This window comes from Benincasa hispida, chromosome 11 (assembly GCF_009727055.1).
Source record: "Benincasa hispida cultivar B227 chromosome 11, ASM972705v1, whole genome shotgun sequence".
In the NCBI taxonomy this organism is placed as follows: Eukaryota; Viridiplantae; Streptophyta; class Magnoliopsida; order Cucurbitales; family Cucurbitaceae; genus Benincasa; species Benincasa hispida.
Window position 1 is genome coordinate 14,689,485 of NC_052359.1, and position 25,980 is coordinate 14,715,464.

Sequence of the window (25,980 nt, forward strand, 5' to 3'; positions counted from 1 at the left end):
CGATGAATTGGTCACCTCAAATGATTTAGTTTGCATATTTTGACCATAAAGATTTTCAGTTTATCTTTCAAATTTCCATAAAACTTTTACCATTTTTTAGACTTGTATCATGTATGTATTTACAGATATTTTTTTTCCTTTTTTTTCTTTTTATACATGACTGCACCCATATGCGAATAAATGCACTAGTTTGATCTGCAACACTTCCACTCGAACAAGCATGACTTAGAAGACACTTGCGTTTGCATAGTCACATCCTATCAACGAAGGAAGAAATAGTTGCATTTGTATAGTTGCATCCTATCAACAAAGGAGAAAATAGTTTAAAAGACAAGTACATTCAAACAGTTAGGTCCCATTAACAAAGGATAAAATAGATACTAAAAAATGTAAGGGAAAAAGAGAAAGTAAAGGAAACGTTCTCCTTGATAGCCCCATAGTACCAATTTACCATATTATGGATATGAGAATCGGTATCAACCAGGCAATATTTTCCAAAATCTATCAGTAACATTGGTTCTAATTGATGTACATCATAACAAAAAAGTTGATATAAACAGACTGAGGTTTACATTAAAACCAGCATATAGAAGATAACATTTTTTAATAAGAAGACTCAATTGTGGACTTCCAACCTCACAACCTTATTGCGGCTATTCAGAATTTGTCAAATGCAGTATGTTGGCATGCTGCTCGGTCGATAGACGAAAGGCCTGACAGTGTGAGAGTGACCAGATGGATGATTGTAACTGAACTTCACTCCCGAGCTATTAGCACCGAGATGGGTGCAGTGTTCATGAAAACTGCTGATTGGCCGAGCGAGGCATGCATCCCAACGGTTGTTTTCCGACATCGTCTCTGCAACAGTGTATCTACCCTTGGAGTTGGTAAATGCCTGGTAATTTAGAACTTCTCCCGATCTTGTTATGCAAAGAACCGCTACTTCAGCACCTGAAAATGACGAGAATAGGCCACAACGTTTTATATCTAGTATAACTGTTTTTAACACAACGAAGTTGTGAGAAAGAGCCAAAAGGTTGATGCTCAAGCCCAATGATTGGTTACCATCTAATAAGGTAAATACAAGGTCAGAAACAAAACAGAAAAAGGGACCCAAACAGCAGCAATGGTAAGAAGAAGAAGATGAAGATTCATTTAAACTACTGGGATTTATGCAGCTCAAATGCAGATGATAAGAATCTCATTTAAACTACAAATATTTACGCAGCTCAAATGCAAGTGACGAGAATAAGAAGATTATTCATTTAACCTACTTGAGATTTATGCAGCTCAAAAAAGCACGATCGATTTTTGCTCCTCGTTTTGCATCAATTTGTCCCAAGAAAGATGTTAAATCAACCATCAACTTAGAAGCTTAAGTTGATGGGCTGTAGTAAATTTGATTACATTAATACTTCAACACTCACTCTCACTCGTGAATATGAAAATTTGAAGAAAGCCCAACGAGTGGAAATCAATGTTGATTTTGGGAGGAAATGACATTATGGGAGTTGGACCACAAAACCTCATGTTCTCCTACCAAGTTAAATAACCACTGAATACAAAACCTAATGGTAGTTTAACATGAAATTTCCAAACTCATAAGTGAAGAGAAGCATTGAAGTACTGATATAATCAAATTTTACTCTAATCCAACAGCTTATGCTTTTGGATTCAGCAGTGATTTAACCAAAAAATTCCAACACTAAAGTATACATTTTCTTAGTGGTAATGATATCCAGTTTCATTGACACTTCAATTTTATATTTTCTTTTGATAAGTGAGATAAGACGATGAATTCTATGCTCTACTGATTCTCTTGTTTAGTTCAAACACAATATTAGGACGTGGGAGGATTTGAATCTTTGACCTCTTAGTTGAGAGCATATGCCTTGACTATTTGAGCTATGCTTGGTCTGGCCTATGTTCAAATGATTCTTTTATCATATAAACATAACTTGTATTTGAATTTCAAGGCTAAAGGATGACCCAGTCATCAGTATCACGCAATAGGCATTAATTGCTGCAACAGCAGACATATAAATTGAACCTAGGATTTACCATCAGAAGGCAAAAATGTTCGCTAGAACTATCAAACTCAAACATCGATTCTGAAAATTCAACCAAAACATAAAAAACAATAAACAGGTGAAGAACCTACTATTCATCTCCATCATAAAAGTACTCCCCATCTAATCATTTCCAAAACTAGTAGAAAAAAGGGGCAAGAACTACAAATTTACCAAAATGGGAAATCCCATGGAAAGCAGTGATGAGTGATGACAGAGTGAAAGACATTAATGAAACAGCTATCTGGAGCTTTAGAAGCAAAGAGCTATATATTTTTCACTCTCCAATAAAAAAATGTAGAGACATATGGTACCCACAGAGGGAACAAACCTAACTTGAGACTATGGTTCGACACGGTGCGGCAATGTTCCTGTCGTGGTGTGGTTTAGGAGTTTTCTTTTAACCATATCATATTTATCCATTGGCTGCTAAATAGAAATCCTTAGGTTAATTTTCCATCATTCTAGATCCTTTTCATTTAGTAGTGATTTTTCTCAAAAGAATTCTCCAGGAAAAATCACATATACATATACTTTATTCATTATTACCTATATTATTGCTTGTTTTTCATAAGACAGCACAGTCAGCTATGCAGAGGATTCGACATCTTTCCTTTCCCGAATTTACATAAGAAACACCAGAAATGGAGGCCAACACATTCATTACACATACAGTTTTACTTGATTTCATTTACAAACAAAGATAAACAGTTCACAGTATACATAATTTTTCCTTAATTTCTTAACAGTACTTGTATCAGCACAGTCCAGTCAATTCATGGCAAAAAGCAACAATCTCAGACGAAATCATCCCCAAAATAGCCAAACCAGTAAGATCAAAACCCAAAAGCAGGAAATCTAGTCGAGAATTTTACTACCAAAAACCAATATCAGATTGAAAACAGGAGACCGACCTTCAAGAACATGGTCTTCTGGGCCAATGGAAGAATCGCCACAGACATCGCAGATAACTCGGCCATGGATTGCCCCGGTCCAACCTCTTGAACCTGAAACGAACACTGTGAGAATAATCAAGCCCATCAACAGCTTATTCCTCTGTGCTTCCATGGATGGTGTTGTTTTAGGGCTCCAATGTCTTCTTCAACTGTGATTTCAGCTCTAAATTTTGATTCACTGGTGCGAAAGGGAGAATTGTGTCAGTCGGTAGCAGTGTTTTAAAATTCGATCGACATGTCGGAAGGGGCTCTTAGGGGCGGTTATTATGGTATGTCTGTGAGTATTATTTCGAGTGGAAAAAAAAATTACTCTCATCTTTCTTTCTTTCATTTTTTTTTAAAATTCTTTTACCATTTCGAGTGGAAGAAATTATTATTATTATTTGACAAAATACACTTATGGCCCGTTTGATTCATAGAAATAACATATGAGAATGAGAAATGATATTTTATCATCATATTTGTTACAAGTTTTTAACTTCGAGAATGATAATATCTTATTATAAGACATTTCATAATTCCATCCATGAAGGTTTTTCATAGACTTTTTATTTTAATATTGTACTTTGAGATAATTATTAGGAAATAAGTGATTTTGAAAGTGTTGAATGAGAAATTTTGGATCAATCACAAGTTGTCACGTCATTTACTAAATCAATGACGAAATTCCAAATCACATATGTCCTGAATTAAAGTTGAAGACAAATTTCGATGACGACACATGGTTTTATCATGACGATTGAATCAAATAAGATTAATTTGGCCTAATTTGATATTATTATTTGGGTCAAAGTCCAACCAAGCCCAAGTCCAACTAATTGGGCCCAAAGGCCAGACCCATAGATCAACCAAGCCTAAACCCACTTGTTGACTCTATAAATAGAGAAGCTCTCCTCATTTAGAGAGGTCAACAATTCTACTCCAGAGAGCTTATAGAGTTTTCTACAATCAGAGGACTCATTGACTTCTAAAGTTGACCACGCTCGAAGACTGAATTCCTTCCAAGCATTTTGAAGGCTGAAATCCTTTGAAGATGCAAGCATCTTGAAGACTGAAGTCCTTTGAAGATACAAGCATTCTGATCATGCTTGAAGACTGAAGTCCTTTGAAGATACAAGCATTCTAACCATGCTTGAAGACTGAAGTCCTTTGAAGATACAAACATTCTGAAGACTGGAGTCATTTGAAGATACAAGCAATTCTACATTCAGAGAGCCTAGAGAGAATTCATCAAATAGCAGAAGACTCCTAAGACTCCTGAAGCTGCACTCCTAGAAGACAGAACACCCTTGAAGACACAAACACTCTTCCAAGACTTATACTTCAAGAACGTTCGATGATTTTCTTCTTCAAGTCAAACACATCCACCCAACCGAGAGAATCAGAGGATCAAGTACTAGAGATCGAACCACATCACATCAAACCAACCTCAACATCAACACTAACTCAAGTTTAACTTTACGAAACAAGTTTCTCCGGAAGCCTCGTGCAAACACTAATCGTCTAAGATGATCAACAAGCCCGAAGGCCAATCGTCCAAGAAGATCATCAAGCCCGAAGGCCAATCGTCCAAGAAGATCATCAAGCCCAAAGGCCGATCGTCCAAGAAGATCAACAAACCCAAAGGCCGATCATCCAAGAAGATCAATAAGTCCAAAGGCTGATCGTCCAAGAAGATCATCAAGCCCAAAGGCCGATTATCCCAAAAGATCATCAAGCCCAAAAGTTGATCATTCAAGAAGATCAACAAGCCCAAATGCCGATCACCCAAGAAGATCAACAAGTCCAAAGGCCAATCCTCCAAGAAGATCAACAAGCTCTAAGGTCGATCGTCCAAGAAGATCAACAAGCCCTAAGGCCGATCGTCCAAGAAGATCATCAAACCCAAAGGCCGATCATCCAAGAAAATCATCAAGCCCAAAGGTCGATTATCCCAAAAGATCATCAAGCCCAAAAGTTGATCATTCAAGAAGATCAACAAGCTAAAGGCCGATCATCTAAGAAGATTAACAAGCCCAAAGGCCGATCATTCAAAAAGATCAACAAGCCTAAAGGCCAATCACTCAAGAAGATCAACAAGCCCAAAGGCCAATCCTCCAAGAAGATCGACAAGCCCTAAGGTCGATCGTCTAAGAAGATCATCAAGCCCAAAGGCCGATCATCCAAGAAGATCATCAAGCCCAAAGGCCGATCATCCAAGAAGATCAACAAGCCNTAAGAAGATCATCAAGCCCAAAGGCCGATCATCCAAGAAGATCATCAAGCCCAAAGGCCGATCATCCAAGAAGATCAACAAGCCCAAAGGTCGATCATCTAAGAAGATCATCAAGCCCAAAGGCCGATCATCCAAGAAGATTAACAAGCCCAAAGGTCGATCATCCCAGAAGATCAACAAGCCCAAAGGTCGATCAAGATTATCAAGCCCAAAGGCCGATCATCCCAGAAGATCATCAAGCCCAAAAGTTGATCATCCAAGAAAATCATCAAGCCCAAGGCCGATCATCCAAAAAGATCACCAAGCCCAAAGGCCGATCATTCAAGAAGATCAACAAGCCCAAAGGTCGATCATCATCCAAGAAGATCAACAAGCCCAAAGGACGATCATCCAAGAAGATCAATAAGTCCAAAGGACGATCATCCAAGAAGATCAACAAGCCCAAAGGCCGATTCAAGAAGATCAACTAGTTTAAAGATTATAGTTTATTTTGAAAGCATCAAAATACTATGTATTAGAGATTGTACTCACTTTCCACAAAATTGATACAAAGTTCAAGTTCCACGAAATAAATTTCTTTTGAAATATCGTGCGAACAGAAAATATTTAGAAAAATGTGGGTAGTGTGACAAGCATTTAGAGATTGAGAGTGAAATAAAAAAAACAAAATAAAATGTCGAAAGTTCAACTCTCGATCAACCCTTTATATAATATATAGAATTTTTGTCTCTTGAAATCAAAACATGCCTTTGGTCGGTCGGTTGGGTTTTTAATTTAGAGTTGCAGTCCCCCTCCTGATCCCTGGTTTGATTCAAGAGAGATGCAACTTTTGTCTTCAATTTTTTTTTCTTCGAGAAAGTAAATTGTTTTCGATTTTAAAACTTCAAAAAACTTAAAATTTGTTTATGGAGACTAAATTTTAATGAATAAAAGGATATATGAAATAGAATAGATCTTAATTCAATATTAGTATAAATTATGTGCTAATGATTTATGGTATGTGATTTGAATCCCCTACCTTTATTATACTTTAGAAAACTAAAAAGCTTAGGTTAAAAATTAATTTATATGTTTCTATTTAAAATTTTTATGGTGATTAGAGACTAAAAGTGTTTTTTAACCTTTTATAAAGTATCTAAAAAATTTATACAATTTTATTTTTGTGTTTAATAAGTCTTTTATTATTATTATTATTTATTTTTTTATATATGTCTAAAAGATATTTTTTACATCTGTATCTATTTATCTATGTCTATATATATCTATTTATTTATAGTATCTAAAAAGGTAGGGAGAACCATTTGATTTCTCCTGTTGCCCTTTTAGTTGATAGTCATTGGGATATCTTACATAATTTCACATTTAAATCACTAAAAAAATCTAATTTTATCACTAATAAATATTTTTTTCCTAAAAAAATCATATTTTATGTCTAACTAATATCTTAATGAAGGGAATATATATATACTGTCTCTTATACACATCTAGATGTGTATAAGAGACAGCTCTTTTTCTTAGTCTCTTCTTCTTCTGAAGTCTCTCTTATGCCGAATTCGTAAAAGAAAGAAGAAGAAGTCTTTTTTAGAGCAATTAAAAAAAGGGGCTTAAATGAAAGACGGAATTCCGAAATCTTCAAATTTGTGACCAACTAAGAGTTGACATGTGTCCCAAATTGAAATTAAGGACAAATTTTGTGTTTTCGTCGCATACGTCAATTGAGTAAAATTAATTTCGATCAATTTGACGTTATAATTTGAGCGTTGGGCCAGTTGCAAAGTAGACCTAAGCCTAGTTAATTGGGCCTAAAGACCAGACTCAAGTCCAATTAAATTAGGTCCATGGACCAATCAAGACCAGACCCAAGCTCTTGAAGCCCATCATGGAGCTTAGAGAAGCTCCCCATTTGCAAGGGTCAGCAATTCTATACTCCATAGAGCTTATAGGGAATTATGAAGACTGAAGTCCTTCGAAGATACAAGTATTCTGAAGACTGAAGTCCTTTGAAGTTGTAAGCATTATAAGACCGAAGTCCTTTGAAAATACAAGCCTTCTAAAAACTGAAGTCCTTTAAAGATACAAACAATTTTACATTCAGAGAGCCTAGAGAGAATCATCAACAAACAGAAGACTCCTAAAACTCTTGAAGTTGCACTCCTAGAAGACAGAAGACACTTGAAGACATAAACACTCTTCCAAGACTTATACTTCAAGAACGTTTGGTGCTTTTCTTCTTCAAATCAAGCACATCCACCCAACCAAGAGAGAATCAGAGAATCAAGTACTAGAGATCAAACCACATCGCATCAAATCAACCTCAACATCAACATCAACTCAAGTTCAACTCCACGAAACAAGTTCCTCCAGAAGCCTTATGCGAACACTAATCCTCCAATAAGATTAACAAGCCCGAAGGCCGATCATCCAAGAAGATCAACAAGCCCAAAGGCCGATCACCCAAGAAGATCAACAAGCCCAAAGGCCGATCGTTCAGGAATCAACCAGCTTAAAAATTATTAAATTTATTTTGAAAGAATCAGAATCTATGTATTTAGAGCATTGTCATTCACTTTCCCATTCTATACAAATTACAAATTCCACGAAATAATTTTCTTGAATATCGTGCAGACAGGATACTTTTTTTTTTTTATAAAAAAAATCAACAATTTAATATTATTAAGTAGTATTAACTTCACATTACAATAAATGTTTTTTTTTTTTTTTTTTTTTTTATAAATCAACATTGTATTCTCTATAATATCCACTTCACTTATAATAAAGAAACATGTTTTTTTAAAAAAATCACATTTTTTTTCTTATGTATGTGTATCTTTTCAATTTTGTCTTATCATATTTACGTTAAAATTTTGTTTTTTTAAACGGTTTATGTGGAGATTTGAGTATTTATTCAACGTTATGTAAAAGTGTACATATACAATTAAAACTTTAATTTTTTTCATAAGTTGATAATTTAAACTTTGATTTTCATAAATATATCAATTAGTAAACCTTGCGAAGATTCCATAACTATATCCAATAAAAACATAATTGAATGAGAGATTTTTAATGAACAATTATGAAAAGCTCTACACGGTTATTAATAATTACAAGTATACTTACTTATAAATGTTCAAAGTTTAAATTGATACACTTTAAAAAGTTCGAGAGTTTAAATTGATATAATTGTTAACTTATAAATGTTCAAAGTTTAAATTGATATACTTATAAAAGTTCAGAGTTTAAATTGATATAATTGTTAATTTGTGGTGTAAATTGATATAATACAAAAAATTCAGGAATATAAATTTATATTTGTCCTTGGAGAAAAAAGACTCAATTAAAAGTGAAAATAAGAAAGCCAAGACATGGGTGGAAACTGGAAAAGGGTAAAAATGTAATTTCGTAAATCCACGTGGATTGCACGTGCAATGGAAGTTCTGGTCTTATCTGCCCAATGTACCTATAAAACCACATGAAGCCCTAATTCCCTAAATCCGCCTCCTCTTCTTCTTCTTATTTCGTTTCAACCAGAATGCTCTGATTAATAATGGAACGTCTTGAAGCTCCATGAATTTCCCTTTCTTTGCAAATTCATCACGATTTTTACGAGTTTTCAGATTCTACTGCTTGAAAACTGTAGCAAATCTTTCCTTTTGAGATGGCTTTTGGGCTTCTTTTTGATCGATGAATTAAGCTTTCAATCTTTCGTTTAGTTGTTCTTGATTCTAGATTTTACATTGAATATGGATGATGGATATGTGAAAATGTCCTGAAATTTATATCCCTATGATGATTGATTTGATATATAAAAGTAGTGGACTGAATCTTACTGATGAAATATCAATTCTGAGGGATATTTGTTTCAAATAGATGTATGTCCTGAAGCTGTTACTCTAAGCTTTCAATTTATTCATGTGATTTTGTTGAGCATTTTGTTGTTTATGATTGATGTGGAAGAAGGGGCATGTATTGTTGATATTTGAACTTGAAATAATCATTTAGGAGGATTTGAGTATCTAATCCATGTCTGTCTTTTTGGGTTTGTCAAGCCTGAGTTTGGTTAAACCTCAAATTTCTTAAATTCAAGCTTCATTTTTTAAAATTGCGCTTATAAACATGTGAATTATTTGATAGATTTGATATATTGAGTCATTGACGTAAAAAATTTGGTCGAAATGTTATTAATGCCTTTGTGTTAAGTTTCAAATTGTCGCTTTTAGCTATATATTTTGGCTCGGTTAGAGCTATGTGCTTGTAGTTATCTAATTTTTATCAGTAGTTGTTAAGTGCAATTAACTTTGTTAAGTGGTTGATAGAAGTCCAGGGAAGAATAATCCATATAATATGGATAAAATAGTCCAGATAATATTGTCTCAAATGGACTTTCACAAAACAAATTGGAATTTTGACACCTTTCTAAAATGATAAAGCTTGGAAACGTAAAATATGTGTTTTGATTAGAGAAGAGTCTCAATGGAACATGCAATGTGTCACAGTCATGCTTGTCCAGGGCTTGTTACCCATGGCCACATGTCCGATCCAACCTTCTTCTAGCATATTTTCATATCTTGTAAGTGACCACTCCCCTTTTGCCTACAAGGGTGTCAGTTGGCTTTTTGTTTGCACTATACGGGATAAGACTAATCATCACTTCTCCATATCCGGAGTAGTACTCTATACAGCTGGCTTTTTGTTTGCACTATTTAGGGGTAAGGATTAATTACTTCCCGGTATATCGGAGTGATTACTTTATCTAGCATGTTGTTGTTGCTTATTGCTTTCTAGCCTACATTATAATCTTTCATTTCTTATAACTTCTATCGAAACCTTTTCTCAAACTCGATAACTCATTTCTAAAACCGTTTTCCCTAAACTGGGTGAGAGGTTTGAGGGCATCGTGTGCCCACCGGCAGTCGTATTCGAGTTGGGCATGACTTGTTCGTGAGTAGGGAACAAGTGCCCGACACAATCGTAAGGAAGCTTTCAAAAGAGCAGATGTGACAGTTTGGTATAGATAGCTCCAAGTCGGCTTCCAGGAGGAATACAGTGATCATCGTCGGTGAACGAGAACTTAACAAGTCCCTATGGATAGGTTGGTTAGAGATGGAGTAGCAAATGCAATTAATATAGAGGTTCCGAGGATAATTATTTGGTTCCCTAGAACGTCAGGCTCAAGAAGTTGTGAGAAGGGCGATGAAATTGATGCTGGTAGTGACGCCTAGTGACGTATTATCCCGTCAGAGATTGACGGATTGAGGGTAGAGGACCCTCGAGACTCAAAACAGCACTGGTTCGTGCGCAGGTTATTGATGTGGCGATAGGTCATCGGGTTCTGTTTGCCCATACTGAGGAGCGGTCGAAAGTGGACGGGCTCCCAAAGCATGCAATACTTCAGATGGTAACCGATTCTGTTTGAGACTTTCTAGTCGGCCTTTGAACTCGTTCAGAGCCGAGATAGCGGATGTGCTAGAGTGCTTGGTGAATTTCACCCATCTGAGCGGTAGGACCAAAGCTTCATCTGGGGTAGCTTAATGCTTAACATGATAGCCAGAATAAAAATCCTTAGAACCGAAACCCATTTGTGTGGTGCGATGAAGCTAAAAGCCTGTGAACTATTTTATTCGACCATTTGAGCAATACTTCAGACGTACGTAATATCATGATGACTTAAAGAGTTGAATGTACATAGCAACGATATGCTACTATGTAGAAGCTGAAGATGCATTTGGTTGATGGATACGATTTCAGACAATACAGAAACGGACGATGCACTTATTGAACTTGTAGGGTTAGATTAAAACACAGAATTCGCTCGTAGTTTTTCCCTGAAAATGTCGAGATCTTGACTCAACAAAAGCTTCGAGAGCTAAAGCAAAAGGGCTACCATTAGGGACTAGTAAAAAGTTTGCAGAGCTCGATGGTTGGACTAACCGAGATATTCTGAAAAAACAATGGATCTTGCTTTTGTTGAAGGCTGGAAACCATGGGCGAATCAAAATTATATGAAGAGATGGTACACGGAATCTCTCCCTTCCTAGCCCTAATGCGCATTCATGTGCCTGAACGACTGATACACTCTTAGCAATTGAACTCGCAAAAGTGTGAGGAAGCGAGTTAAATTACTCAAATGGGGGACAGGGAAATCAGAGTTCAGTTCTGAGACTGGGGAGGAGAAAGAAAAATGGGGGATTGAATTCTCACGAGATAGGAAAAATGGCGGGGCCGTAGAACAAGCATAATAAATCGTGTGTTGTTTAATATGTAGAGGGCAAACGGGGGAGATGTACAAATGAACCACGTTTAAATGTTTTGCCAAATATGATAATATGAAGAAAAGGTGACTTGGAGGGGGGGAAGGGGGACGGTATGAGACAGTGCCAGAAATTGAGAATAACAGGAATGGGCAGAAAATTTTATAGGATAGAGAAATAGGAAGAAATGAGATTGAGAAAGGATCATGTATGTGGAGTTGGGCAACCAAAAATCGGCAAAACACTAGGGTAGAGCTAGGGCACCATTAACTTATGGTGACAGAAAGCCGAAGCTTAATTAAACTTGGAAAGGATGCATGGAGATGAGCTTGTGAGTTATAGATACCGATTATGGGGATAGTAAGAGAAAACTAGGTGAGTTAGGAGATGGAAGGAATCGTTGCTTGTGATTGGGTTAACAAGAAGGTGATTTAGAGTGGTATTGGGATGGATTCCTTATTGAATAAAGTCATTACAAAATGCAACTAGCAAATGTATAGTCATTACTGATCTAAACACGTAGTGTAAGAAGTATCAAGAACAATGGTGATGAGAATTGATCTAGCAAATTAAGTTGAAGAGAGGCAGACAACAGTTAATGGAATCAAACCGATAGAACAGTTAGAATCAACTGAGAGAGATAACAGAGTTATATTTGTCTTGGAAGAGTATTGGAATGTCATGCCTAAAAGCTTGCCCAAGTCCTTACCCCCACGAAGGGGGATTGACCATGAGATTGAGTTGTTACCAGGGGCAAAGCCGGCTGCCAAGAATGCATATCGGATGGCCCCATCAGAATTGGCCGAACTCCAAAAACAGTTAGACGAATTGTTAGATGCAGGATTTATCAGACCGGAGAAGGCCCCTTATGGAGCCCCAGTACTGTTCCAGAAGAAGAAGGATGGGAGCCTCCGGTTGTGCATCGACTATCGGGCCTTGAACAAGCTCACAGTCCGCAACAAATATCCCCTTCCTATCATTACTGACTTATTTGATCGGCTTCACGACGCTAAGTATTTCTCGAAGCTGGACCTGGTCGGGATATTATCAGGTCCGAATTGCTGAAGGAGATGAACCTAAGACGACATGTATCACGAGATATGGAGCCTTCGAATTCCTCGTGATGCCCTTTGGCCTCACCAATGCTCCAGCAACTTTCTGTACCTTAATGAACCAAGTGTTTCACGAATACCTCGACAAATTCATCGTAGTGTATCTCGATGACATTGTGGTCTATAGTGCCTCGCTGGAGGACCATCGACATCACCTCCAACTAGTCTTCAAAAAGCTGAGGAGAAATCAGTTGTATGTAAAGAGAGAGAAGTGCTCCTTTGCCCAAGAGCGCATAAATTTCCTCGGCCACGTGATTGAGTGTGGTCGGATTGGTATGGAAGAGGGCAAGGTGGCCGCGATTAGAGACTGGAGGGTACCATCATCCGTGACCGAACTACGATCCTTCCTCAGACTAGCCAACTACTATAGGCGATACGTAGAAGGATTCTCGAGAAGAACAGAGCCATTAACCGAACTGTTGAAGAAAGATAGCCAATGGAGCTGGACTCCTGAATGTCAAGCCGCCTTTGAGGGCTTGAAGAAAGTGATAATTGAGGGGCCGGTCCTCGGAATTGCCGACGTGACCAAGCCATTTGAAGTAGAGACTGATGCTTCTGACTTCGCGTTGGGCGATGTCCTCCTCCAAGACAGACACCCCATCGCGTATGAGAGTAGGAAACTAAATGATGCCGAATGGAGGTATACCGCCTCCGAGAAAGAGATGTTAGCATTAGTTCACTGCTTGAGGGCCTGGAGACAGTATCTCTTGGGGGCCAAGTTCTTGGCCAAGACCGACAACAACTCCATTTGCCACTTCTTCAACCAACCGAAGTTGTCGTCGAAATAGGCACGGTGGTAGGAATGTCTAGCGGAGTTCAACTTCCAATTCGAACATAGACCGGGGAAAAGTAACCAAGCGGCCGATGCTCTTAGCCAAAAGAGCGAACATGCGGCCCTGTGCATGTTCGCCCACCTACAAGCAAGTACGTTGAGTGCAACAGTACGAGAAACTGTCAAAACTCACTTACAAACACCAGCGGCGCAGGCCATCATATAGTTGGCCAAAGAAGGGGAAGACCGAAGCGCGGAGGTTTTGGGTGAAGCACGGTCTACTAACACCAAGGGCAATCGCCTCTAACATCCCCAGATTCCGGGGAGTTACGAAGGGCTGAATGAAGGAGTGTCACGACACCACGTGGCAGGACATTAATGGGTGCAGAGGAATTTTAGCCCTCTTCTGAACAAAGGCTACTATTGGCCAAGCCTTTCGAGACAGATGTTCATGCCAATTTACCGAAGACCTTGCCTGTCTGCCAACAAGACAAGGTCGAAAGTCGAAATTAAGCGGGTCTGCTGGAACCCCTACTGTGCCTAGACCATGGAGAGTGTGTCTCTCGACTTCAATCACCATGTTGCCCAAGGTGGGAGAGTTCTGAATCGATTCTTGTTGATCGATCGATCGATTCTCAAAATATCCACTTTCATCCCGACGTCGAAATGTGCACAGCCGTGTATGACTGCTCAGCTGTTCTTCAAACAAGATCGTGAAATTATTGGGGCGTTCCCCGCAAGCATTGTTAAGCGATCAGGAGGGAAGATTCACTGGGCATTTTGGCAGAATGTTCAAAATATTGGGGGTCAACACTGAATATCTCCTTCTAGCTATCATAAACCCAAACGACGGCCAGACGGAACGCTTCAACAGTATGCTCGAGGAATATCTGCGTCACTTTATCCACGCTAGGCAGAAGAACTGGGTCCAATTTTTAGATGTGGCTCAGTTCAGCTTCAATAGCTAGCAGAGTTCCGCGACTGGAAAAACGCATTCGAAGTGGTGTGGCGGTAGACAGCCACTCCATGCCACACTTGATGACCACCCTTATGCAGGGAAAAGTCCTCAGGCACATAACTTCACTAAAGAGTGAGCAAAACCTCTGAGATAGCTCGCGCCTACCTAGAAAGAGCATCAAGAAGGATGAAGAAGTGGGCTGATAAGAAGCGGAGGGCCCTCGAGTTTCAAGCTGGGGACAAGGTCCTGATCAAGCTACGACCGGAATAATTTCGTTTCCGAGGCCAGAAGAGCCAACGGCTAGTAAGGAAATATAAAGGTCCAATGGAGGTAATTGAGAAGTCGAGAGAACCTCATATAAGGTTCAGTTACCCTCATGGATGAAGATTCATCCTGTCATCCATGTAAGTATCCTGAAGCCTATCATCCCGATCCGAGGATGAACAACGAAACATGCTAAGGCGCCCACCGGTCACGATGAAGAATTCCGCTGAGAAAGAAGTTGCACAAATCCCGAATAAACGTACGCGCCGTATTGGAAGACCCAGACGAGAACTGAAAGAGTTCTTAGTGAAATGGAAGGATCTCCCCGACGAAGAGATCAGTTGGGAGCGGGCCGAAGATTTGAAGAATGCAGCTCCAGCCATCGCATATTTTGACAAGGTCAGTTGACGGGACGTCAACCAATTAAGTGGGGGAGAATGTCCACAGTCATGCTTGTCCAGGGCCTATTGCCCATGGCCGCATGCCCGATCCAACCCCCTTTCTAGCATACTTTCATATCTTGTATTGTATTAGCTTAGTTAGCTTGCTTTCTTTACATTTTCATTGTAAGTGACCACTCCCCCTTTGCATATGCAAGGGTGCCAGTTGGCTTTTTGTTCAGAATGCACTATATGGGGATAAGACTAATCATCACTTTCTCATACCCGGAGTATAACTTTCTATAAAGCTGTTGTTGTTGCTTATTGCTTTCTAGCCTACTACAATCTTTCTTTCTTTATTCACACTCACAAAAATTTCTTACGAAAACCTTTTCTCCAAACCCGTTTTCTAAAACCGTTTTTCCTAAAACGGGGGTGGAGGTTGCGAGAGGCACTCGGTGTGCCACCGACAGTCCATATTCGAGTTGGCTGACTTGTTCGTGAGCGGGAACAAGTGCCGCACAGTCGCTAAGAGAAGCTTTCGAAAGAGCGATTGTGACACAATGCACAGAGGTGGAGGATGTGCGCGTGCACGACTCACCGCAAAAATCAGCATTGAATGTTGATTTTTTGAAAGAATAAAAGTAATAGAAGGTTATTATTTTTATTATTAAAAAATAAAATAAGATAATTTATTATTATTTTTAATAAGAAATAGTTCCACACGCCCGGACATATGGACGCCAGCGATACACACGTTTGGGATATCCATCATATTACTTTTCTACAACATGGAGAGGGTATACTTGGGTCCAAACCCACTAGCAAAGGAGGGCATATGAGGAGGCTTCCTATTAAGAAAATAACTAGTGGGATTCTTTTTTTCTTTCTTTCATTTTAAAAATAAATTTTCAATAATAATCTTCCACTTGAAAATTTAAAACCATAAGAAAAACACTTTTCATCAAGCAATATCGGTTTATACAAAATTGTGCATAAACAAATGTGTCTTACGATTTATGATTTAGAATATATTAGAGTAACTTTTGGTTTTGAACTCTATCTCCAACATCTCATAGTTTGAAAGCTCGTGCTTTAAGGCCTAGCACGTGTATCCTGATTTAGTGAACGCTCTATATAGGAAGCGGTCCTCACTTCCACATTTATATAGATGAGTGAGGGTTCCCATAGCTAGCTAGGTACCCCATTTGACATCAAATTAAGTTCAACCTTTCTTAGAATATCATGCACAGACTCTAGGTCATAGGGAACTCTGTTTGTTTTTTAGCCTGGTACCGACTTTTCCCGGGAATCTCTGATAGCAGACTTCTAAGCCAACCTGCTTATTCACTAGTTGTTGCTAGTACTATCATTTTTGACAACTAGTAGTACTATCATTTCTGGCTCTATCGTAGATTAGGAAATAGTCTATTTCTTGGACTTTCGAAAGACAGCTTTGCCTGCTATATTGAAAATATAGCCACCAGTAGCCTTTGAATCATCTGAGATGGAGTACCAATCAACATCACTAAACTCTTCTGATAATGTAATCTCAATGTAATCCTAGGTTTTGGGTTTCATTCAAGTACTTTATAAATCAACATAAGCTATATCAGCATAGTGCAGTCACCAACGTATTTGTCTATGATGCTCACATACTTAACGATTAACACTATCACCAGTGTTCTTGAACAACTTAACACTAGGGTCGTAAGAAGTAGTTTACATTCAAAATAATTATATTTCTGTAGAATCTTTTCTATATAATGAGATTGATCTAAAAAAATTCCTTTTTCAGACCTAGTTACTTAGATTACATCTACTTCTCTTAAGTCTTTCATACTAAAGTTTGCATTCAACAAGGATTTTACATCATTTATAATGTGCAAGTTTGATATCACACTCCCTCCCGAGTTCATATTTGAAACTAAAAATGGAGGCGTGAGGACAGCAGATACCACCCTTTTGAGATATCTATTGCCCGAAACTTCTCTTAATTTAGATCGAGATTTAAGAAAACAATTGAAAAATACATCTCATTTGAAAATCATCACTTTATACAAGTTGCATTAGATTTTTTAGAAATATTTGCCCATCCCGAATACAACTTACTTAATAATATTTTAGCTTGTGGCAAACCTCGACTTCTTGTAACAACCTGAACTCTTCTGCTACCTACAAAGGAAAACATAAGAGAAGAGCATGAGCCTTAAGCTCAGTGAGTGGTAACCTCAGTAAGAGTCTCTTTCAACATATAAACATATAAGCATATCACAACACGAGGTTACTACACAAACCTCTGTCTCGAACGAGTCTGTTTTCTACTCCACTTACATGCACAATAGATAGTCAACTCATTTCTCGTATTCTTGTCATAGCTACTCTGTCTCCTATGCACATAAATCCTCATTTATGGGCTAAAAAACTAGGCTTGTCAGCCCTCTGACCATCCCACACAAGGTTTTCTTCCACAAGCTTAGGAACTAGGCTTTACAACCTCCTGACCGTCCCGTGAGGTTCTGCCACAAGCTTAAGAACTAGGCCTCATGACCTCCTGACTATCCCGGCCTCATTTTCTCATTCTCGTTTAAGATAGTCATGCTACAATAGAACATAGAATCTAAGGATATACTTAAATTTCTTAAAAGCATACCACTCACAGTTTAATTTCCAGGAACCTTCTTCTCCTTACAAGTTCCTTGGTTTCCCCTGGTTCCTTCTTAACTCTTGAGCTTGAACTATTCATTAGTCAACTCAGAATCTCATGGTTAGGGCTAGAATAACTTTAGAAAATCTTATTGTTTTAAACTTAGCTTACCACTTCGTATTGATATGAAACTAGGCTCCTAGACACCTTTGGACAACAGTTCGACGCAAGACTAGCCTTTCTTTAGCTGTTGGATGCATGGAAACACCTTTAGAACCCCTAGACAACACTTGATCAACGCATAGTCAGTGTTGGGCGCATGGCCTGCTTCTGATCAACGCAACCCTCTTGTGGTCAACACATGGCCTTTTACCAAACACCCTAATTTTCCCTTAAACACTCTCTTTTAAGTTTCTTTCTGAAGGGAAATGAGTTGTATGCTGAAATGAAACCTTGTTCGGGATATTTATAGGTTTTAAGGAAGCTTCTTGGTCATCAACAACAAGCTTTCAATGCATGCCACATGTAATGCATGAAAATCCTAAATGTCAGCTCCATGCATTGTCCAGCATAAGGGTCTTTGACACCACTTACTTGCATGAGCTTGAGTTATCCTTCCCATGCCATGTCCAATGCATAAGCTTCCATTGCATGCCCTAATAAACGTCCACCTTCTTCTATGGTTGTTCGATGCTTCATTTGGTGAAGCCACGTATCCATTGTGTTGCCAACCCCACCTTGCCTTCCAAGACTCTTCTCATCAATGCATATGTTCTAGATTGGGTGCATGGTTGCTTCAACAACCACCCCATGCGTCCAACATTCCCTCATGCATCCATCTTGCCTATCGCTTAGTCTAGTGCCAACATCTAACCTCCCTCGGTGTGGCCTTTGCTTTTAAACATTTCATAGACTCAACGCATGGCTCAATTGTATCTTACTATCGCATAGAAAACCTCATCGCTTAGCCTATCAGCCTCGACATTGCATTGCCCACTGGCCTTGGCACCGCTTAGCTTGCAGCTACATGCCTCATTGCACTCCCATCGCCTTCTTGTTGGGTTGTATGTTCTAAAACTTGCAATTTCTAAAGTTAAACATATTCTATTATCAATAAAGATGTTATTCAACATTTCTTCAATAAAGTTATTATTGAATCTATACATTGCATTCGTAAAATCTAATTCCAATAAACTAAGATCCATAACTATTACATGAATATTTGAATTTTATGTGGAGACATAAAGATGGATCAAGTTTGACTAAATAGCCAAAACGGTCTATAATATATGAATAAGATTGGGTGCCTTATTTTGGTAACACTATTGGATGTGGCCTATTTTGTAGTTATTACAAGTTGTTGTAAAGGTGCTACAAATGAAGTGATCCTGATTCGTTCATGTATTGACATGAGGAGTGGGGATGTCTTACACAATGAGTTTGCATAAGATCGGACCAAGAAAATAATTACTCTTACTTTAGAACGCCGTTTACTGTTTAAAACTGACTATTTCGATTTGATGACCTAGGTAAATCGATCTTAATCCTGAGCTAACTATGAACTCCTGTTTATTCGGGATTATCCTTAGATTTACATAGGTGAGGATTGCTACAGTGCCGACTTAATAAGCCTCCAATTTCAGGGGTAAGATCGGGTAGATAGTTGGGGACATGGGGTGTAAGACGAAATTCACGCCTACCTGATTTAGGAATAGGAGAAAGGTTGTTCTTGTAAGTACTGAATCCAGGTCTTCAACAAGGGGTCACCCCTTCTCATTGGCTTGAGAGGATCCGGTTTAGTGATTAGATCATAAATCAATTGTTCATTTGAGGATCAGTAGGAACATAAGGAGCAAGACGTAATACTGGGGTAAAACAACATACTGACCCAACTGTTATTATGAACAACCTGTGAAGTGTCGACTTACTGGTTATGGTTAAATCATGTAGACACAAATATATCTACAGTGAGGAGAGTGTAACTATCGAGCTATAGTGGTGTTGCTTGATAGTTAACAAATACTGATTAATTTGGTCTAAAGAGTGTTAGCCAATTCATCTTAAATCGTTGGAGCTCATGATCTTTAGGTCCATAAGCTCCCTCTACTAGCTCGTAAAACATGAACACCTTGAATTAATAAATTGAGTGAATTTGAAATAATATCAATTTAAATTGTTCAAATTGAATTTCAATTTAAAAATGTTCAAATTGAAATCAGGGTTTGAATTTTAATAAGTTATAATTCAAATTAGGGTCTATAGAATTATATTTGATATAATTAATGTTTAATTTGTTAAAATTAAATGAAATGTTTAAAATTAGTGTGCGATTAATTTAATATTTGATATTAAATTATTTAATTAATTAAATATTCTTAATTAATAAAAAAAAATTAATTACCAATTTCAATTCAATTTGAGAAATTGGAGTTTGAAATTTTGAATTAATCAAATTGGTTTTAATTAATTTGGAATTGATTAAAAAATGGAAATTAAATTTTTGAAAACATGAAAAAATGATTTTTGAATTTTCAAAGTGGAAACACCCCACTTCTTTGAAGTAGGAGGTGTTTCCACATTAAACACACACAATTCCAACTTGGAATAGCAACTTGGAGCTGGCATGAAGATGTTTTGTTCAGTGCTTGCATGATAGAGGTGGATAAAAACTCCTCCAATTTGCTGAGATTAAGAGAGATTGAAGACTGTTGAAAAAGTTTATGGAGGTTCTTCTTCTTCCTCTAAAACTCAAAAGAAAACATTCACAAATTCACTCAAGTTTGAGTTCCACCACTCAAGTTCAAGGCTGAGAATAGTAGAGAAGATCTCTTAGTGATTCACTGTCAATTTGAAGTTGAATTTGTGTGAAGAGCAGCTTGGAATTGGAAGAATTCATCAAAGGTAGGTTGTTAAGAAACCCTCTTCTTAAATTTCTGTTTAAGCAATGCTTTTAGAATTCAAATTAAATGCAATTAGAGTAATTCTTGATTATGTTTGTTTTCGTTACATGCTTGTATATCCCATCAATTGGTATCAGAGTGTGATTTAAGCACTCAGTTAGCGTTAGTTTGAGTTTGATGGATGTTTTTTCATAAATTGTATGAAAATGATGAACTGATATGGTTTTCTTTTTTTAGTTTTGGCATTGTTTTCTCTTCAATTATGTTGTAACTCTTGTAATTGGCTCTTGTTTGATGAGCCTTAATATATGTTTAAGTGTCTGTAATTCATATGGAGTCATTAGAGTTACAATTAGGTTGTAATTGAAGAAATAAGCGAAGAAGGTCGTGTAGTAGGAACCAGTTTTTCAGCATCTGCTCAAAACTCGATGGTCGATGCTCAAAAAATCGAAATACGATACCTTAATAGATGAGAAACTTAAGGGTATTTTGTGAAATACTCGATGCACGATGCCATACTCGATGGTATTTCATGAAATACTCGATAAATGATACCATACTCGATGGTACTCGATGCTCATACTCACTGGTATTTAATGAAATACTTTGATGCATGATGGTGCTTGAAGGCATACTCAATACTTGATGGCATACTCGATGCTTGATGATACTCAACAGTTCTTTGCCCGGTTTAGCACAGTTTTGAGCATTGGAGGTCTGATTGAAGACGGTACAAGCATTCCATAAGTGTTTTGAAGCCATTTTTTTGTTGATTTATGTTATATTTAGACCTTTGCTTGCTTGAAAATGCAAAAACAGAAAAATCATATAAGTTTTTATTTAATTATTTATGCATGTGATGTATGTTATAATTAAATAAATCTTGTATATGCATATAGTATACCATGTAGATTTAAAATCCCACCATAGGAAGCATGTTACATGCATTAAAAGTATGTTATAAAATGTTATAATATATAGTATACATGTATAGGGTTTCAAATGTTTTAATATAAATTTTATATTAAATATTGAATACCTTTGATGTATGTTATGAATGTTTAACATATCTAAAATTTTGTAAAGTGTTATAAAATTGGGTTAGACGTTTAAAATCCATAATAAAGATAAGCTGCATGCTCACATAGGTTAATCACCTGTTTCAATAAGTTAAAATAGGCCGACATCTTGTAAAACGTGGTTACAAACTCAACTGGTATATAATCCTGTTTAAGAATGGAGGTACTTAAGTTGACGGTCTACGAAACACCTCCTACTTAGGGATTATGGCCGAATTATTGATCATTTTTAATCAGTTTTATGAGCAATACGTGAGCGGTGTGAGGAAATAAAATGGTTTATCATCAAAGACATCGTAGGTTAAAATCCTTTTATAAATGCTATACTTGGATAAACCACATACACTTAGGGTTGTTTAATTAGCCGAAATAAACCTTAGTACATATACCCAAATTAATAGTAGAACACTTTAGTGGGAGTTTATAACTTATATGATAAAGTTTTTAGAACACTTTAGTGGGAGATTAATAACATATACGATACATTATTTTTTAGCTCTCACATCCATAAGAGTTCACAATCGAGATTTAAGCGGTACTTCGTCTCACCCTATGAGTGACTTCCATTGGAAAGTATTTTCATAAATCAAGATTCATGTGAATAAGGGGAAGTCGTTCAAATAAAAATCAAGTATATGATACATTGATTTCATCTCTCATGTCCCTACAAAGTTCACACCGTGAGATTCATGTGACGCTTTATGTCACCTTGGAAGTGGCTTCCATTCGGAAAGTGTTTGTATGAGTCAAGAGCAAGGTGAATAGGGGAAGTAATCCATAGTAAGTGGGTGAAAGATATGTGTCAATGTGTCCTGCGGTCTCTTCCATTAGTTTGGACCGTGAGATTCCTATGTTGCGCCTGCTGTTTGCTTTAGGCGGCCTTTGCTAGTCGTTTAACAGCGGCTATTCCCTCGGAGGGTTATAACATAGGATTTGGAACAACTCAAACTTCAGAAATGGATAGAATTTCTTATTTCCATTCCCAACCTTGACTCTCCATTTCGTTAGCATCGTTGGGGCCGACCTCTGAGGTCTAAAAATGGAGGGTTACACTTATAGAATTACTAAAGTGTTAGTAATTTCTTACCGAAAATGGTAACTAAACGACTATAGGAATAAAAGTTATTCTAGAGATAGTGTTTGGTCAAATTTGTTTTGTTTTAGTAAAGGATTATTTGATTGTCCCTCGGTAGCACTCATTCTAACTCACTATAATATTGTTGTAAATAAATAATGGTTATGGTTATATTATTACTTGTTTTACTAAAACTTGATTTTGGATTTAGGTGCAATTTTACTAAATTAGAATTTGTTTAAAATTTTCAGCATGTTGAATTCTTCTAGAATACTCGCTTCCAAATTAGTTAACAGTAAAATCAATTGAACATACAAATTTCTAGCAGTTGATGGTTCTAAAAGAGTTTTAACAGAGGATTGTCCTCGATTTTCTAACTCATCTAAAGTTTTGAACTCAATAGATGAGAAAATAAAATTCCAACAATAAGATAAATATGATTTACTTGTTATCGAAGCGTGTTTAGTGGAAAACGATAAAATCTGGATAATAAATTCAGGTGCCGCTAATCATATCTATACTTTCTCATAGGAAACAAGTTCCTGGAGACAATTTACAGAAGCGAAGCAATCTTTAAGGTAGGGATCGGGGAGGTAGTTTCAGCTAAAGCAGTGATTGATACGAAGGTATTTATGGGAGATAGATACATTTTACTTAAAAATGTTTATTACATTCCTTCTATGAAAAGGAATTTAATATCTATCTCTTGTTTGCTGGAATAAAATTATAAGGTTTCTTTCCAAAATGATGAAGTGTTCATTACTTCAAAGAATATCAAAATTTGTTCCACAAAATTAGAAAATAACTTGTATTTGTTAAAATTGACTGAGGTAAAAGCCATTTTGAACCTATGGATGTTTAAAACAGCTGAAACTCATAATAAGAAAGGAAAGTTTCTCCAAATGCCTATCTTTGGCACTTGAGACTTGGTCATATAAATCTCAACAAGATTGAGAGATTGATTAAGAACGGTCATCAGTTAGAAAATAGTTCATTACCACCATGTGAATCATGTCTTGAGGGTAAAATGACTAAAATAACTTTTTCTGGAAAAGGTCTTAGAGCCAAAGAACCCTTAGAGCTGGTACATTCAGACCTTTGTGGTCCTATGAATGATAGAGCTAGAGGTGAGTATGAATATTTCATCAACTTCATTGATGACTATTCAAGGTATGAGCATATTTACCTAATGCATCAAAAGTCTGAAACATTTGAAAAGTTCAAAGAATATAAGGCTGAGGTTGAGAACCAATTAGGTAAAAAGTTTAAATCACTTCGATCAGATCGAGATGGTGAGTATATGGACTTGGAATTCCAAAACTATTTGATAGAATATGAAATCCAATCTCAACTCACAGCCCCTGGCACACCTCAACAGAATGGTATGGCAGAAAGAAGAAACATAACCTTGTTGGACATGGTTCGTTCTATGATGAGTTATGCTCAGTTACCAAATTCTTTCTAGGGACACGCAGTTGAAACTGCAGTGTACATTTTGAACATAGTTCCCTCGAAAAGTGTTTCTGAAACACGTTACGAGCTCTGGAGAGGACATAAAGGAAGTTTAAATCACTTTAGAATATAGGTTTACCCAACACATGTATAGGTGTAAAATCCCAAGAAGTTGGAACGTTGTTCAAAAGTATGCCTATTGTAGGCTACCTAAAGAAACAAAGGATGGTTTCTTTTACGATCCCCAGGAAGACAAGGTATTTGTATTGACAAATACAACTTTCCTGGAGGAGGACCATATGAAGAATCATCAACCTTGCAGTAAGCTAGTTATAGAAGAAATATCCAGAGAAACGACAAATCCATCAACAAGAGTTGTTGGTGAAACTAGTACTCCACATCCTTCTCAATAGTTAAGAATGCCTCGATGTAGTGGGAGAGTTATGCAACAGCCTGACTGATGCATGGGTTTAATCAAAACTCAAGTTATCATACGAGATGATGGCTTAGAGGATCCATTGACTTTCAAACAAGCAATGAATGATGTGAACAAAGACCAATGGATTAAAGTCAGGGACCTTGAAATGGAGTTTATGTACTTCAATTTTGTCTGGGATCTTGTAGCTCAACCTGAAGGGGTAAAACCCATTGGTTGTAAATGGATCTACAAGTGAAAACGAGACCAAGCTGGTAAGGTACAAACCTACAAAGCAAGACTTGTAGAAAAAGGGTTTACACAAAGAGAGGGGGTAGACTATGAAGAAACCTTCTATCCGGTTGCCATGATAAAGTCAATAAAAATGTTGGGGTTTGTGCCCTAAAGTCTCGTGTCCTGTAGTTTGTAAACAACTTTTTAAGAACACTTGTGATGTATAATATATATGATATTTACTTCATTTCTTGACTTTACATATTTAGATGTTTATTATTTTATCACAAACCAATAAACATAATATCCCTGGTTGTCTTTATGTAACTTAAGCATGTATGTAGTGACATACAAGTGGATCATGTCTTAAGTGACAATCAAAATAGTCAGTAGTATATGGATATAGGAGGGAAACCTTATCCTAGTAACACTACGGACGCGACCCCTTTGTGGAATTGTTACAAGTGTTGTGACTTGTCACAGATGGTTTGATCCTGATCATTCGTGTAGTGGACATGCGAGCGGGGGCATCCTATGCAAAGAGTTTGTATAAGACCAGACCTTGAAGTGTTAATGTCTAGTCATATAACTCCATTCATGACTGAGACTTCACTTCACTAGGATAACTATAGGTAACATGAGCTTAATCTTGAGTGAGTTGGGAACTTTTGCCATTGAGGGCGGTCCTTTGATTTGCATGAGTGCGAGTGGCCAGATGGTTACAAGTGTTGTGACTTGTCACAGATGGTTTGATCCTGATCATTCGTGTAGTGGACATGCGAGCGGAGGCGTCCTATGCAAAGAGTTTGTATAAGACCAGACCTCGAAGTGTTAATGTCTAGTCGTATAACTCCATTCATGACTGAGACTTCACTTCACTAGGATAACCATAGGTAACATGAGCTCAATCTTGAGTGAGTTGGGAACTTTTGCCATTGAGGGCGGTCCTTTGATTTGCATGAGTGCGAGTGGCCAGAGCATCGACTCAAAACTATCATTTTAACGATTCATCTACTTTAGGAGCTAGGAACTCAAATTCACAAGATGGAGTTCACTCCTTCCCCAGATTAGGGGTAAGTAGATAGATAGATTACTCTCTTAAGGGTTGATCCTGGGGCTTGAACAATGTGGTACCATACACCGTCTCATGGCTCGAGAGGTGTCCACACATAGTAGGACTATGTTGTATCGTTCATTAGAGGGA

The 25,980-nt window shown here is 37.4% G+C and overlaps 1 protein-coding gene and 1 non-coding gene across 2 annotated transcripts; one reads left to right on the forward strand and one right to left on the reverse strand.

Moving 5' to 3' along the window:
• Window positions 1-408: 408 nt before the first annotated feature.
• Window positions 409-3,255, reverse strand: LOC120089827. The gene is made up of 2 exons (XM_039047231.1): window positions 2,984-3,255; window positions 409-951 (listed from the first exon to the last, which is right to left on the reverse strand). Exons 1-2 carry the CDS (start codon window positions 3,135-3,137, stop codon window positions 668-670), a joined length of 438 nt encoding a protein of 145 aa, XP_038903159.1. The 5' UTR covers window positions 3,138-3,255; the 3' UTR covers window positions 409-667.
• Window positions 3,256-9,016: 5,761 nt separating this feature from the next.
• LOC120092276 lies at window positions 9,017-9,093 on the forward strand. The gene has a single exon (XR_005485985.1). It is a non-coding gene; the product is annotated as a small nucleolar RNA R21 (small nucleolar RNA).
• The last annotated feature ends 16,887 nt before the right edge of the window (window positions 9,094-25,980 follow it).

Bases quoted from the DNA above. Each gene is read 5' to 3' on its own strand.
- LOC120089827 (XM_039047231.1), bottom strand. From the start codon at position 3,137: ATGGAAGCACAGAGGAATAAGCTGTTGATGGGCTTGATTATTCTCACA. The intron at 952-2,983 runs GTCGGTCTCCTG...CGTCATTTTCAG, and splicing joins AGAAGACCATGTTCTTGAAG to GTGCTGAAGTAGCGGTTCTT.